This window comes from Salmo salar, chromosome ssa15, assembly GCF_905237065.1.
Source record: "Salmo salar chromosome ssa15, Ssal_v3.1, whole genome shotgun sequence".
Taxonomy (NCBI): domain Eukaryota; kingdom Metazoa; phylum Chordata; class Actinopteri; order Salmoniformes; family Salmonidae; genus Salmo; species Salmo salar.
The window spans coordinates 839,511-854,999 of NC_059456.1; the positions used below are offsets into that span (position 1 = coordinate 839,511).

General features: G+C 46.6%; 2 protein-coding genes across 31 annotated transcripts in view; one reads left to right on the forward strand and one right to left on the reverse strand.

Moving 5' to 3' along the window:
- The first annotated feature begins 5,646 nt into the window (after nt 1-5,646).
- Nucleotides 5,647-6,833, forward strand: LOC106570804 (zinc-binding protein A33-like). Its single transcript, XM_045695235.1, has one exon. It carries the CDS (start codon nt 5,867-5,869, stop codon nt 6,770-6,772), a length of 906 nt encoding a protein of 301 aa, XP_045551191.1. The 5' UTR covers nt 5,647-5,866; the 3' UTR covers nt 6,773-6,833.
- Nucleotides 6,834-12,405: 5,572 nt separating this feature from the next.
- Nucleotides 12,406-15,489, reverse strand: part of LOC100195738 (calcium/calmodulin-dependent protein kinase type II subunit beta) — a 190,945-nt gene continuing 187,861 nt past the window's right edge. For all 30 annotated transcript variants that reach the window (XM_045695285.1, XM_045695280.1, XM_045695278.1 and 27 more), the window contains one exon: nt 12,406-14,993. The gene's annotated coding sequence lies outside the window, so the exon portion shown is untranslated. The remainder of the gene's footprint in view (nt 14,994-15,489) is intronic.

Here is a 15,489-nt window from a genome sequence, read left to right on the forward strand (position 1 = left end):
GCATGCGAGTCATGCAGTTATTATTTAACAGAATACGGCTCACACATTTTTACTTCTAGTAGAGAATGTATCGCTCTTCAGGGTAATCTGTTGCTATTTTAGAGAAAAGCATTTTGCAGAAAAAGTAAATAGAAGTCATATTTAAATAGATTAAGTAGCCTTGGAATTACAGTTCGATAACTGTATATCTTTTTCCTGCAACATTACAGCGCTTTCAACAGTCTCGTTCAATAAACTGAAAGGCACATTTTACAGCCCCGTAATCTAGCAGGTCAGCCAGTTGGCTCTCAGTATGTATTAAAATACGTTTTTCAGTCGTTTTCTAGTATTATTTGGTTGGGATTTCGTTACTTGTGTCGCGGAACAGAATGCTACAGCTTCATAACACCGTTTTTATGTGGCTAACCAGCTACTGTAGCTTACAAAAATTTATATTTTGTACACGAGTATCGCTTTATTAGTTTGCTTTTTGTTTTTGAAATGGATGAAAAAGAGGAGGTATTGCACGGACTTGAAAAGACTGGACGGTAAAACAGCTCTCATCACTAGTAAAGCCCAAGCGAATCTCAGAAATGAAAATTAGGTTGGTTAGCGAGCTATTCTTCTTTTGTCATTTCATAGCGGTCCGCAAACAATCGTTTAAGTGCATGCCGCCACCTACTGTGCTGGAATGTACGATCAATCAGGATCTTCCCAATTCTGTACTACCATGAAAATAAAATTAAAACCTAATAAATCCCTACTAACTTCTACCACACCCTCCCCCAAAACCCCTTCCCCAACCCCATTAAACTGTATCTATGTCATGCTGTAACTGTATCTATGTCATGCTGTAATTGTATCTATGTCATGCTGTAACACTCCACCCTTAGTATCATCTGTGGGCTTCCGAGTGGCGCAGCGGTCACTCCAGTCCCTGGTTCGAATCCATGCTGTACCACATCCGGCCGTGGTTGGGAGTCCCATAGGGCGGTGCACAATTGGCCCAGCTTCGTCCGGTGTAGGCCGTCATTGTAAATAAGAATTTGTTCTTATTATCCATGAGGGAGTTCTGTTAGACCTTCCTACAGAGAGAGAAGAGACTGGACATACTCATCAATAACGCAGGTGAGAGGGTGGGAGGGAGGGAGGGAGTCTTGTGACCCATTTCCCATTTGCTCGAAGTAAAACAAACTATGCCAGAAACAAGCCATTACATTGGTCCTAGCTGATAGAATCATTACATTTTCGCGGTAGTGAATGAACCCTCCAGCTACCCAAGACATAGACTGTTCTCTCTGCTTCTGCACTGCATGAGGTACCGGAGCAACAAGTCTGACACCAAGAGGCTCCTGAACAGCTTCTATCCCCAAGACATAGACTGCTAAATAGCTAACACAATGGCTACACGGCCTATCTGCATTGGCACTTCTATTTTATTTTTCAACTGACTCTATGTACACACTCACGCTGACACTACACACACACACACACACACACACACACACACACACACACACACACATACATTCATCAAATACGCTGCTGCGACACTGTTTATCATATATCCTGATGCCTAGTCACCTTACGCCTATACATATTTAACCCTCCCACTCCAGTATCCCTGCACAATGTAAACTGTAAACTGAGCCTGTATATAGCTACTGACCCTGGAACTGAGCCTGTATATAGCTACTGACCCTGGAACTGAGCCTGTATATAGCTACTGACCCTGGAACTGACCCTGGAACTGAGCCTGTATATAGCTACTGACCCTGGAACTGACCCTGGAACTGAGCCTGTATATAGCTACTGACCCTGGAACTGACCCTGGAACTGAGCCTGTATATAGCTACTGACCCTGGAACTGACCCTGGAACTGAGCCTGTATATAGTTACTGACCCTGGAACTGACCCTGTATATAGATACTGACCCTGGAACTGACCCTGTATATAGCTACTGACCTTGGAACGGACTCTGTATGTAGCTACTGACCCTGGAACTGACCCTGTATGTAGCTACTGACCCTGGAACTGACTCTGGAACTGACCCTGGAACTGACCCTGGAACTGACCCTGGAACTGACCCTGGAACTGACCCTGTATGTAGCTACTGACCCTGGAACTGACCCTGGAACTGACCCTGGAACTGACCCTGTATGTAGCTACTGACCCTGGAACTGACCCTGGAACTGACCCTGTATGTAGCTACTGACCCTGGAACTGACCCTGGAACTGACCCTGTATGTAGCTACTGACCCTGGAACTGACCCTGGAACTGACCCTGGAACTGACCCTGGAACTGACCCTGTATGTAGCTACTGACCCTGGAACTGACCCTGGAACTGACCCTGGAACTGACCCTGGAACTGACCCTGTATGTAGCTTACTTTCTCGTATTCTTATTTCTTTTTCTCGTGTGTTTTTGTTCTACCTCACTTTTTGATTGATTTGTTTATACTCCTACTGATATTTATTTCTGCATTGTGGGGAAAGAGCAATAAGGCATTTCACTGTACTTGTGCAGGACAATAAAAAGGTGAAATGTGAAACCCTCAGGCCCTGCTTGTAGGGGTTTTGGCAGTGTGTTTGAGTGCGTTCATGTGGAAGTACAGACTCACTATACTCAGCGTTCTGCAGGCACCGTTCCTCTAATACCCTGTCACAGAACCATCTAACCTCAATGGGATATTAACTCGTATTTTCATCACCCGCTCTCTTCTCCCAGGCATGCCCAGTGTGCCCCGCTCTCTCCACCCAGGCATGCCCAGTGTGCCCCGCTCTCTTCTCCCAGGCATGCCCAGTGTGCCCCGCTCTCTCCACCCAGGCATGCCCAGTGTGCCCCGCTCTCTCCTCCCAGGCATGCCCAGCGTGCCCCACTCTCTCCACCCAGGCATGCCCAGTGTGCCCTGCTCTCTCCACCCATCCATGCCCAGCGTGCCCCGCTCTCTCCTCCCATCCATGCTCAGCGTGCCCCGCTCTCTCCACCCAGGCATGCCCAGCGTGCCCTGCTCTCTCCTCCCATCCATGCCCAGCATGCCCTGCTCTCTCCTCCCAGGCATGCCCAGCGTGCCCTGCTCTCTCCTCCCAGGCATGCCCAGTGTGCCCCGCTCTCTCCACCCAGGCATGCCCAGCGTGCCCTGCTCTCTCCACCCAGGCATGCCCAACGTGTCCATGCCCAACGTGCCGGTTGGACGTAATGCCAAATTCTCCAAAATGAGATTGGATGCAGTTTATGGTAGAGAAATTAACATTACATTCTTTGGCAGTAGCTCTGGTGGACATTCCTGCAGTCAGCGTGCCAATTGCACACTCCCTCAACTTGAGACATCTGTGGCATTGTGTTGTGTGGCAAAACTGCACATTTTAGAGTGGCTTTTTATTGTCCCCAGCACAAGATGCACCTGTGTAATGATCATGCTGTCTAATCAGCTTCTTGATATGCTACATCTGTCAGGTGGATGGATTATCTTGGCAAATGAGAAATGCTCACTAACAGGTATGTAAACAAATTTGTGCACAAAATTAGAGAGAAATATGTTGGGGGGTTTTGGGGGATGGGGGGTATGGAAAATATCTGGGATCTTTTACTTCAGCTCATGAAACATGGGATCGCGTTTTATATTTTTGTTCAGAGTAGTTGTGCCTGTTTTTCACATGTGTATCTGCCATCTCATTGGTTCGAATGGTCCCACCTGACCTCAATTGCCTTCGCTCATTGAGGACATGAATTTCCACTGTTAGAGCGGTCTCTTGGCTATCTTGTCAATATAATAGATCATCTTTCGTATAAATTAAAGAAAATGTTGGCACAACTCTCTGTTGTCCAATGAAATGTAAATTGTTTGTTTTACTAAGTCATTAAGAAAAAAACAATCATTCATCTCTTTCCCCTCCCTCCCTCCCACCCTCTCTCCTCCCTCCCTCCCACCCTCTCTCCTCCCTCCCTCCCACCCACCCTCTCTCCTCCCTCCCACCCTCTCTCCTCCCTCCCACTCTATCCCTCCCACTCTCTCCCTCCCACACTCTCCCTCCCTCCCTCTCTCTCCTCCCTCCCTCCCTCTCTCTCCTCCCTCCCTCCCACACTCTCTCTCTCCCTCCATCTCTCCCTCCCTCTCTCTCCTCCCTCCCCCTCTCTCCACCCTCCCTCCCACACTCTCTCCCTCCCTCTCTCTCCTCCCTCCCTCTCTCCTCCCTCTCTCCCTCCCTCCCTCCCTCCCACACTCTCTCTCCCTCCCTCTCTCTCCTCCCTCCCACACTCTCTCTCTCTCTCCTCTATCTCCTCCCTCCCACACTCTCTCTCTCCTCCCTCCCCCTCTCCCTCTCTCTCTCTCCCTTTCTCTCCTCCCTCCCACACTCCCTCCCACACTCTCTCTCCCTCTCCCTCCTCCCTCCCTCTCTCCCTCTCTCTCCTCCCTCCCTCACACACTCTCTCTCTCCCTCCATCTCTCCATCCCTCTCTCTCCTCCCTCCCTCCCTCTCTCTCCTCCCTCCCTCCCACACTCTCTCTCTCCCTCCATCTCTCCCTCCCTCTCTCTCCTCCCTCCCCCTCTCTCCACCCTCCCTCCCACACTCTCTCCCTCCCTCTCTCTCCTCCCTCCCTCTCTCCTCCCTCTCTCCCTCCCTCCCTCCCTCCCTCCCACACTCTCTCTCCCTCCCTCTCTCTCCTCCCTCCCACACTCTCTCTCTCTCTCCTCTATCTCCTCCCTCCCACACTCTCTCTCTCCTCCCTCCCCCTCTCCCTCTCTCTCTCTCCCTTTCTCTCCTCCCTCCCACACTCCCTCCCACACTCTCTCTCCCTCTCTCTCCTCCCTCCCTCTCTCCCTCTCTCTCCTCCCTCCCTCACACACTCTCTCTCTCCCTCCATCTCTCCATCCCTCTCTCTCCTCCCTCCCTCCCTCTCTCTCCTCCCTCCCTCCCACACTCTCTCTCTCCCTCCATCTCTCCCTCCCTCTCTCTCCTCCCTCCCCCTCTCTCCACCCTCCCTCCCACACTCTCTCCCTCCCTCTCTCTCCTCCCTCCCTCTCTCCTCCCTCTCTCCCTCCCTCCCTCCCTCCCTCCCACACTCTCTCTCCCTCCCTCTCTCTCCTCCCTCCCACACTCTCTCTCTCTCTCCTCTATCTCCTCCCTCCCACACTCTCTCTCTCCTCCCTCCCCCTCTCCCTCTCTCTCTCTCCCTTTCTCTCCTCCCTCCCACACTCCCTCCCACACTCTCTCTCCCTCTCTCTCCTCCCTCCCTCTCTCCCTCTCTCTCCTCCCTCCCTCACACACTCTCTCTCTCCCTCCATCTCTCCATCCCCCCTCTCTCCTCCCTCCCTCCCACACTCTCTCCCTCCCTCTCTCCATCTCTCCCTCCCCCTCTCTCCTCCCTCCCTCCCACACTCTCTCCCTCCCTCTCTCTCCTCTCTCCCTCTCTCTCTCCACCCTCCCACACTACCTCCCTCTCTCTCCTCCCTCCCTCTCTCTCCTCTCTCCCTCCCACCCTCTCTCCCTCTCCTCTCCCTCCCTCCCTCCCTCCCTCCCTCCCTCCCTCCCTCCCTCCCTCCCTCCCTCCCTCCCTCCCTCCCTCCCTCCCTCCCACACTCTCTCCTGCCTCCCTCCCTCTCTCTCCTCTCTCCCTCTCTCTCCTCCCTCCCTCTCTCTCCTCTCTCCCTCCCACCCTCTCTCCCTCTCCTCTCTCTCCCTCTCTCCTCTCTCCCTCCCTCTCTCTCCCTCTCTCAGAGCAGCTGGATCTACTCCTACTCCATCCTGTTTCGTATGCTGATGCCGTGTGAGACGGGCGTTCAGACCATGGTGTACTGCACCGTGTCGGACGAGGCCGCCAAGCACAGCGGGGGATACTTCACTGACTGCCGGCTCGTCAGTGCAGTAGGCCACATACAACAAAATGTTTCAATACTCCAAGAAACAGCTGGTATCCACAGAGAGACAGATCAGAGGGGAGTTTGAGAAGCTTCACCAGTTCCTGAGAGAGGAAGAGGAGGCCAGACTGGCAGCACTGAGGAAGGAAGAGGAGGAGAAGGGGAAGACGATTGCCAGAGAGATGAAGAACATTCAGGACCAGATCTCTTCTCTCACAGAAAGCATCACTGCTGTGAAACAAGAATTCCAGAAACGAGAGGTGTCATTTCTCAAGAGCTACAAACACACCCAGACATTCTCCAGAGCCCAGTACACACTGCCGGATCCACAGCTGGTCTCAGGAGCACTGATAGATGTGGCCAAATACCTGAGCAACCTGCAGTTCAGAGTCTGGGAGAATATGCAGGGGATTGTCAAATACACTCCTGTGATTCTGGACCCCAACACTGCTTCCCGCTGGCTCTCTCTGTCTGATGATCTGACCAGTGTGAGACATTTAGGCAAAAGGCAGCAGCTCCCTGACAACCCAGAGAGGAACACCATTTGCATCACAGGTCTGGGCTCTGAGGGGTTCAGCTCAGGAAAGCTCAGCTGGGAGGTGGAGGTGGAGGACCACCCTCACTGGTATATAGGTGTGGCCAAGGAGTCGATCAAAAGGCAGGAGGAAGTACAATATTTTAACCCAGAGTTTGGAGTCTGGTCTTTAAAGCTGAACAGTGGTCAGTATAAAAAAGGAATAGGTGGGACCCTCACTCTGAAGAGGAGACCCCAGAGGATCAGAGTACAGCTGGACTATGACAGGGGAGAGGTGTCCTTCTACGATACCAAAGACATGACACACATCTATACTTTCAGAGATACATTTACTGAGAGACTCTACCCATTCTTCTCTAATGGAAAGGTTGGTGATGATGGCAACACTGGTATATAGATCTGCCAATCAATGGTGTCTCTAACAGAAAAGTCATCTCAGTGAGCTGTGTGTGTGTGTGTGTGTGTGTGTGTGTGTGTGTGTGTGTGTGTGTGTGTGTGTGTGTGTGTGTGTGTGTGTGTGTGTGTGTGTGTGTGTGTGTGTGTGTGTGTGTGTGTGTGTGTGTGTGTGTGTGTGATTAGTGCTTTGGTTTCTGATGAATATGAATCACTCTGATAAGGTGACTGTTGATAATAAACAGTCACCTTATATTTGGGGTAATATACTCTCTGTTCTCAGAGAGATTAAACTCATCTATACCCAGAGAATCAGAGTGATGTCGTTAGGTTGTGACTCATCTATACCCAAAGAATCAGAGTGATGTCGTTAGGTTGTGACTCATCTATACCCAGAGAATCAGAGTGATGACTTTATGTTGTGACTCATCTATACCCAGAGAATCAGAGTGATGACTTAGTTGTGACTCAGCTGTATCCAGAGAATCAGAGTGATGTCGTTAGGTTGTGACTCAGCTGTATCCAGAGAATCAGAGTGATGTCGTTAGGTTGTGACTCAGCTGTATCCAGAGAATCAGAGTGATGTCGTGAGGTTGTGACTCATCTATACCCAGAGAATCAGAGTGATGTTGTTAGGTTGTGACTCATCTATACCCAGAGAATCAGAGTGATGACTTTATGTTGTGACTCATCTATACCCAGAGAATCAGAGTGATGTCGTTAGGTTGTGACTCATTTATACCCAGAGAATCAGAGTGATGTCGTTAGGTTGTGACTCATCTATACCCAGAGAATCAGAGTGATGTCGTTAGGTTGTGACTCATCTATACCCAGAGAATCAGAGTGATGTCGTTAGGTTGTGACTCATCTATACCCAGAGAATCAGAGTGATGTTGTTAGGTTGTGACTCATCTATACCCGGAGAATCAGAGTGATGTCGTTAGGTTGTGACTCAGCTGTATCCAGAGAGTCAGAGTGATGTCGTTAGGTTGTGACTCATCTATACCCAGAGAATCAGAGTGATGTTGTTAGGTTGTGACTCATCTATACCCAGAGAATCAGAGTGATGTTGTTAGGTTGTGACTCATCTATACCCGGAGAATCAGAGTGATGTCGTTAGGTTGTGACTCAGCTGTATCCAGAGAATCAGAGTGATGTTGTTAGGTTGTGACTCAGCTGTATCCAGAGAATCAGAGTGATGTTGTTAGGTTGTGACTCAGCTGTATCCAGAGAGTCAGAGTGATGTCGTTAGGTTGTGACTCATCTATACCCAGAGAATCAGAGTGATGACTTTATGTTGTGACTCATCTATACCCAGAGAATCAGAGTGATGTCGTTAGGTTGTGACTCATCTATACCCAGAGAATCAGAGTGATGTTGTTAGGTTGTGACTCATCTATACCCGGAGAATCAGAGTGATGTCGTTAGGTTGTGACTCAGCTGTATCCAGAGAATCAGAGTGATGTTGTTAGGTTGTGACTCAGCTGTATCCAGAGAGTCAGAGTGATGTTGTTAGGTTGTGACTCAGCTGTATCCAGAGAGTCAGAGTGATGTCGTTAAGTTGTGACTCAGCTGTCATGCTAGGTTTTTTGTACTGCTGGGTCTCTGTCATCTGACTGTTTTCTATGGGGATTCGTGCAGTGATAAAGGTCTTTTTAATAATTATACCGAATTATGACTTAAGAGGACAAAAGTAAATTATACATTTTGTTAAAGTTTAACTATGAGACTGTAATATAATACAGTATGTGTGTTTATAGTCAGATGATGTCATATGTATCTGAGAGAGGAGCTGTGAGATCTGTGTTTGTAAAAGTTCTCTCCTGGTCTGGGCAAATGATTTCCTTTCATATATAAATGTTCTCTCCTGTTCTGGGCAAATTATTTCCTTTCATATGTAAATGTTCTCTCCTGGTCTGGGCAAATGATTTCCTTTCATATATAAATGTTCTCTCCTGGTCTGGGCAAATGATTTCCTTTCATATATAAATGTTCTCTCCTGGTCTGGGCAAATGATTTCCTTTCATATATAAATGTTCTCTCCTGGTCTGGGCAAATGATTTCCTTTCATATATAAATGTTCTCTCCTGGTCTGGGCAAATGATTTCCTTTCATATATAAATGTTCTCTCCTGGTCTGGGCAAATGATTTCCTTTCATATATAAATGTTCTCTCCTGGTCTGGGCAAATGATTTCCTTTCATATATAAATGTTCTCTCCTGGTCTGGGCAAATGATTTCCTTTCATATATAAATGTTCTCTCCTGGTCTGGGCAAATGATTTCCTTTCATATATAAATGTTCTCTCCTGGTCTGGGCAAATGATTTCCTTTCATATATAAATGTTCTCTCCTGGTCTGGGCAAATGATTTCCTTTCATATATAAATGTTCTCTCCTGGTCTGGGCAAATGATTTCCTTTCATATATAAATGTTCTCTCCTGGTCTGGGCAAATGATTTCCTTTCATATATAAATGTTCTCTCCTGGTCTGGGCAAATGATTTCCTTTCATATATAAATGTTCTCTCCTGGTCTGGGGAAATGATTTTCTGTCATTCACTTTTGTTTGTTATTTCAAAGACCTTTCTGTTGAGGACGTTTTATATCATCCTCTGATTATATATTATCAGCTGTTAAGATATCGTTTTTTATATTGTTTTAAACTATTAAATCAATACATGGGTAGCCTAATCTGTATTTGCTATGCTAATCGCTATAAAATGTGACCTGTTCTGATTTGAATGATATTAAGGCATTATATAACATGAATCATTTACAATAACATCAAACTACAGTATGTAGTGTAATGTATGAGTCTAATGTATGAGTCTAATGTATGGGTCTAATGTATGAGTTTAATGTATGCTGTTAGCCCAGTTACAATGTGACATGTAAAAAAATACAACTTTAAATATTAAATGTCAATATTATTTGCTAGTCTCTGTATCAGATTAACCATTCTGACTTGAATGAAACACATTTTTACTCTCGTCAATAAAAAGCCCATGAGGACGTCTCTGATCAATAAAGATTAAGAATCAAAGAGAAAGAGAAGTGTAACTTTATTTAAATTGTCATTTCATTTGTAACACCGTAACACATTTCCTTAAGTTAGAGAAACACATGTAGCATGTTTAGTACAGATCAATAACCAGAAGAATTAGAGAAATCTAGGATAAATATATTCTACAGAAAAAAAAAATGATACAAAGAGAACAAGTCAGGGAAAATATGAAGAGCCAACTGTAGAGAAATGATTGAATAAGGTTTTTAAACAGAGAGACTAGGAAAATAGTTAAATACTACAGAGAGATACTAACTCAGTGTTGTCAGTGGAGGTGGTCTAGTCACTGGATGGATGGAGGGAGGGAGGGGTGGAGGGATGGATGGAGGGAGGGAGGGAGGGATGGGTGGATGGATGGAGGGGTGGAGGGAGGGAGGGATGGATGGAGGGGTGGAGGGAGGGAGGGAGGGATGGAGGGAGGGAGGGGTGGAGGGAGGGAGGGAGGGATGGAGGGAGGGAGGGAGGGAGGGAGGGAGGGAGGGAGGGAGGGAAGGAGGGAGGGAGGGAGGGAGGGAGGGAGGGAGGGAGGGAGGGAGGGAGGGAGGGAGGGAGGGAGGGAGGGAGGGAGGGAGGGAGGGAGGGAGGGAGGGAGGGAGGGAGGGAGGGAGGGAGGGAGGGAGGGGTGAAGGGAGGGAGGGAGGGATGGAGGGATGGATGGAAGGAGGGAGGGGTGGAGGGATGGATGGATGGGTGGGTGGAGGGAGGGGTGGAGGGATGGAGGGAGGGATGGATGGAGGGAGGGATGGAGGGGTGGAGAGAGGGTGGGAGGGAGGGAGGGATGGAGGGAGGGATGGATGGAGGGATAGATGGATGGAGGGTGGGAGGGAGGGAGGGGATGGAGGAAGGGAGGGATGGAGGGAGGGATGGAGGATGGGAGGGAGGGGGGGTAGAAGAGTTTTATAAAGACCACAACACATCCTCTCTCTAACTCTGCACTCCACACTAACACATATTTATATTACATCATATTTATCAACTGATTAGTACACTGGAAGAAGCTTGAAGTCGCTTAAAGTTAGACATCAAAATGCAGTGATTGTTCTTTTTGTTAGCTAAAAGTAATGTAAAAGTCTAAGATATATTAATGTGTAAATTGTGTGATATTATATAACCTTGGGAAGTTGCAGGTATGTTCGTGGTTAGAGCATTGGGCCAGTAACCGAAAGGTTGCTAGTTTGAATCCTGGAGCCGACAAGGTGAATGTGCCCTTGGGTAATAAACTTAACCCCAATTGCGCCAGGGTCGCCATTGATAATGGCTGGCCGTGACCCCACTCTTAGGGGGAGTTAGGATATGCCAAAAACACATTTCAAATTCGACTAACATATTCACCTACAGATGTAGACAGTGCACTTTGTATTTAGAGGTGTGAACGTTTCTAGTGTGTTCTTCCCTCTAATGTCTATTGTAGCTGATTACTAACAGTTTGCTTAAAGGGAAGTTACTTCAGCAGCCACAGTGATTTACTACCTGAGACTAATCTGACCCCTGATCAGCTAGTTGTGCTTTATTACGTGTGAGAGTGACCTCTAGTGGCTGTACAATAGAACATTCTTTATGCCTCCTGGTGACAAAGTGTTGAGTAATGTTCCTCTCAAAATAGGTTGAATCATAACTTCCACTTAGGTCAAATTTTCACTTAGTCTCCCATTAACATCAATGCATGATGCACACTCTCTCCACTGTAGAAAAGTAAGCCATTTTTAACATTCAGACCCATATAAAAGCATGCTATAGAATCTTCATTACATGTTCATCATCATCACCATCATCACCGTCATCACCACTGCCATCATCATCAGCACCACTGCCATCATCATCGTCATCATCTTCATCATCACTGCCATCATCATCATCATCATCATCATCATCATAGCCTAATAGCCATATTCATCTACCTTTGATATCTATCATCTGGAGACAATAGTTGTCTGGTCTTTAAAAGCTCAGAGAATAGATAGAGGTTTAGTATTCCAACATTCAGTAGAAAATTACAAAGAGAAGAAGAGAAAGGACAAACGCCTTGTGTCGTCGTGCAAAGAAACGCCAGCTAAGATACTAGTTAATAGTGGTTGTGTAATACTGTATACTCCTCCCTAAGATACTAGTTAATAGTGGTTGTGTAATACTGTATACTCCTCCCTAAGATACTAGTTAATAGTGGTTGTGTAATACTGTATACTCCTCCCTAAGATACTAGTTAATAGTGGTTGTGTAATACTGTATACTCCTCCCTAAGATACTAGTTAATAGTGGTTGTGTAATACTGTATACTCCTCCCTAAGATACTAGTTAATAGTGGTTGTGTAATACTGTGTACTCCTCCCTTTTTAAATATGCTTCTTCTTTTTATATAGATTTTCAGTGCTAGTAAACACACGAAGAAGAACACAACACCACCTTTGAACATGCTGTTTTCTCTTGTTTTTCTTGGAGGGGGGAGGAGGAGGGGTCACGTGTTTGGTTAGCTCGATCACTCAGGAACACTTCCAGGGACATATACAATGGAGCCTTCATCTTTCAACTACGGAACCTCCCTTAAAATCATAAATCAACAGAGAGCAATCAAACATGAACCTGAGGGAGAAACTAAGTAAATGCACTTTATTAAACTATCCAACAAAATAAATAAATAAATAGAAACCTGAGGACGAATCAACCGGGTGACTGCCTGACTGTCCAATGCGATGGCTTCGCTAAAATTTGCCTGCCCAATAGCGACAAGACACCTAAGGTAGCCAATCACAGGCAGGCATAACGACTATGTTGGGACGGCGTCAGGAGAAAACCTTACACCTATTCGTTAAAGAGAAATAGTCCTGTGTTGATGTCTCTTCAGAGAGCGACACATCCTCACTGCTAAAGTACATGTGTGTATGAAGCCATCTATAGTGTTTAAATCCATCTGTCCATCTCTGTTGGCCTTGGCACAAACACGGTGAGTACTGTTGGCCTTGGCACAAACACGGTGAGTACTGTTGGCCCTGGCACAAACACGGTGAGTACTGTTGGCCCTGGCACAAACACGGTGAGTACTGTTGGCCTTGGCACAAACACGGTGAGTACTTTGGCCTTGGCACAAACACGGTGAGTACTGTTGGCCTTGGCACAAACACAGTGAGTACTGTTGGCCTTGGCACAAACATGGTGAGTACTGTTGGCCTTGGCACAAACACGGTGAGTACTGTTGGCCCTGGCACAAACACGGTGAGTACTGTTGGCCTTGGCACAAACACGGTGAGTACTGTTGGCCTTGGCACAAACACGGTGAGTACTGTTGGCCCTGGCACAAACATGGTGAGTACTGTTGGCCTTGGCACAAGCACGGTGAGTACTGTTGGCCTTGGCACAAACACGGTGAGTACTGTTGGCCTTGGCACAAACACGGTGAGTACTGTTGGCCTTGGCACAAACACGGTGAGTACTGTTGGCCTTGGCACAAACACGGTGAGTACTGTTGGCCTTGGCACAAACACGGTGAGTACTGTTGGCCCTGCCACAAACACGGCGAATAATGTTGGCCCTGGCACAAACACGGTGAGTACTGTTGGCCTTGGCACAAACACGGTGAGTACTGTTGGCCTTGGCACAAACACGGTGAATACTGTTGGCCTTGACACAAACACGGTGAGTACTGTTGGCCCTGGCACAAACACGGTGAGTACTGTTGGCCTTGGCACAAACACGATGAGTACTGTTGGCCTTGGCACAAACACGGTGAGTAGTAGTAACAGATTTCAATAACACTAGATAGTAAGTCAATGAGGATGATATTACAAATGAAAATATAATATACATAAAAATATCATTAAATCATAAGAAAAACAAGTCCTGGACTGACGGCAGAGGACTGAAAGGACTCCTGAAATAAAGCCTTCCTCTCCTAACTTACCTCTCTCTCATGTGGAATACCAACAACAGGGGCTCTCCCTCATACACACACCCCTCTGTATACCCTGTCAGACCTCAGTCACATCTCTCCACTCTAAAATGAGCAGCAACTACAGAGACCACAGGACAGAGAGTCAGGTGTATACAAAATAAACTCACACAGTCATACATGTGATCTCATGGATAAAACACCTTCCATCTGCAGACCGCAGAGGCCCACATCTCTCCAGTCCACACATCCAACAGCCTGCCTGTTACATCTCCATTAAGGTCCCCTCCACATATTAAACAGGCATCAGTGACGACAGCCCTGGGCACGGCTCCCTGCAGGACCTCAGTAGTGATGTAGTTTCCACCCTTGACACGTCGTCAAACACACCCCTCATAAAAAAGTAGATGTCTTGAACATGATCTTGGGCTGAGTATAATATAATAGATAACATACAAGAAGCTAAAACAAAAACTGCCAATATCATTTTGTCACTTAATAGCCACAATAAAAAACAGCAAAATATCAAAAAACATCATGCTTCCTTAAAAGATAGTTCCTCTATCTAGAAACTCTAGAAACCACTAGCATTAAGAATTAGAATTATACAAATTACATATACAATTTCAATTGTGTAATAGCAGAAATAATAATGATAATAATGATTATAATAATAGATTTTTACTTAACTCTACATCATGTATTTCCTGTGTTAAACAACACAGGTTTAGATGGGAAGAGGAAGGGGGGACATCATGAGACAAAAGAGGAAGAATCAAACGCACACCGAGGACAAGAAAGCACCCCAACACACTCCCCTAACACTCCCCTAACACACACACCCTCAATACACTCCCTGCCCAAATCCTAATACTGGGCGTGAGTGTGTCGAGGGGAGAGTTGGAGAGGTTGGGTTTGAGGAAGGGCTGACAGTGAGTTGACAGTGGGTTGACCGTGAGTTGACAGTGAGTTAACAGTGGGTTGGGGTTGCGGTGAGAAGAGGGTTGCTGTTGTTGGATGGTTGGTTGATTGTTGAGATAGTGTCGTCAGTGGGTACAGTGGCAGACGGCGACAGACAAGGGGGCAGTAGTTGTAGAGAAGAGATGCATGCTGGGTATCCGGTGTGCGAGAGGTCTGGTGCTGCAGGCTTAGAGCCGCCCAACACTTGACATGTTCTCTGCCTCCCTCTCTCCCTCTCTCTCTCTCTCTCTCTCTCTCTCTCTCTCTCTCTCTCTCTCTCTCGCAGAGCACTCTTGTCAGACATGGCTTTGGCATTCTCCTCCTGAAATACAGGACAAGACACTATTTAACAGGCATTTTAATACTTTCTGAAACAAGTTGTAAAGGGGCGAGGGGGGACTCAATACACTTTAAAATGGTTAAAACCGCATTGAAACTGTATAAATGATACTGGACCTACATTCATACAGTTTATTGACTGTGTCCAGTTCACTAATAATCACTACATTCATACAGTTTATTGACTGTGTCCAGTTCACTAATAATCACTACATTTGTACAGTTTATTGACTGTGTCCAGTTCACTAATAATCACTACATTCATACAGTTTATTGACTGTGTCCAGCTCACTAATAATCACTACATTCATACAGTTTATTGACTGTGTCCAGTTCACTAATAATCACTACATTCATACAGTTTATTGACTGTGTCCAGCTCACTAATAATCACTACATTCGTACAGTTCATTGACTGTGTCCAGCTCACTAATAATCACTACATTCATACAGTTTATTGACTGTGTCCAGTTCACTAA

Excerpts from the sequence above, each read along its gene's own strand:
- LOC106570804 (XM_045695235.1), top strand. The coding sequence starts at position 5,867 with ATGTTTCAATACTCCAAGAAACAGCTGGTATCCACAGAGAGACAGATC.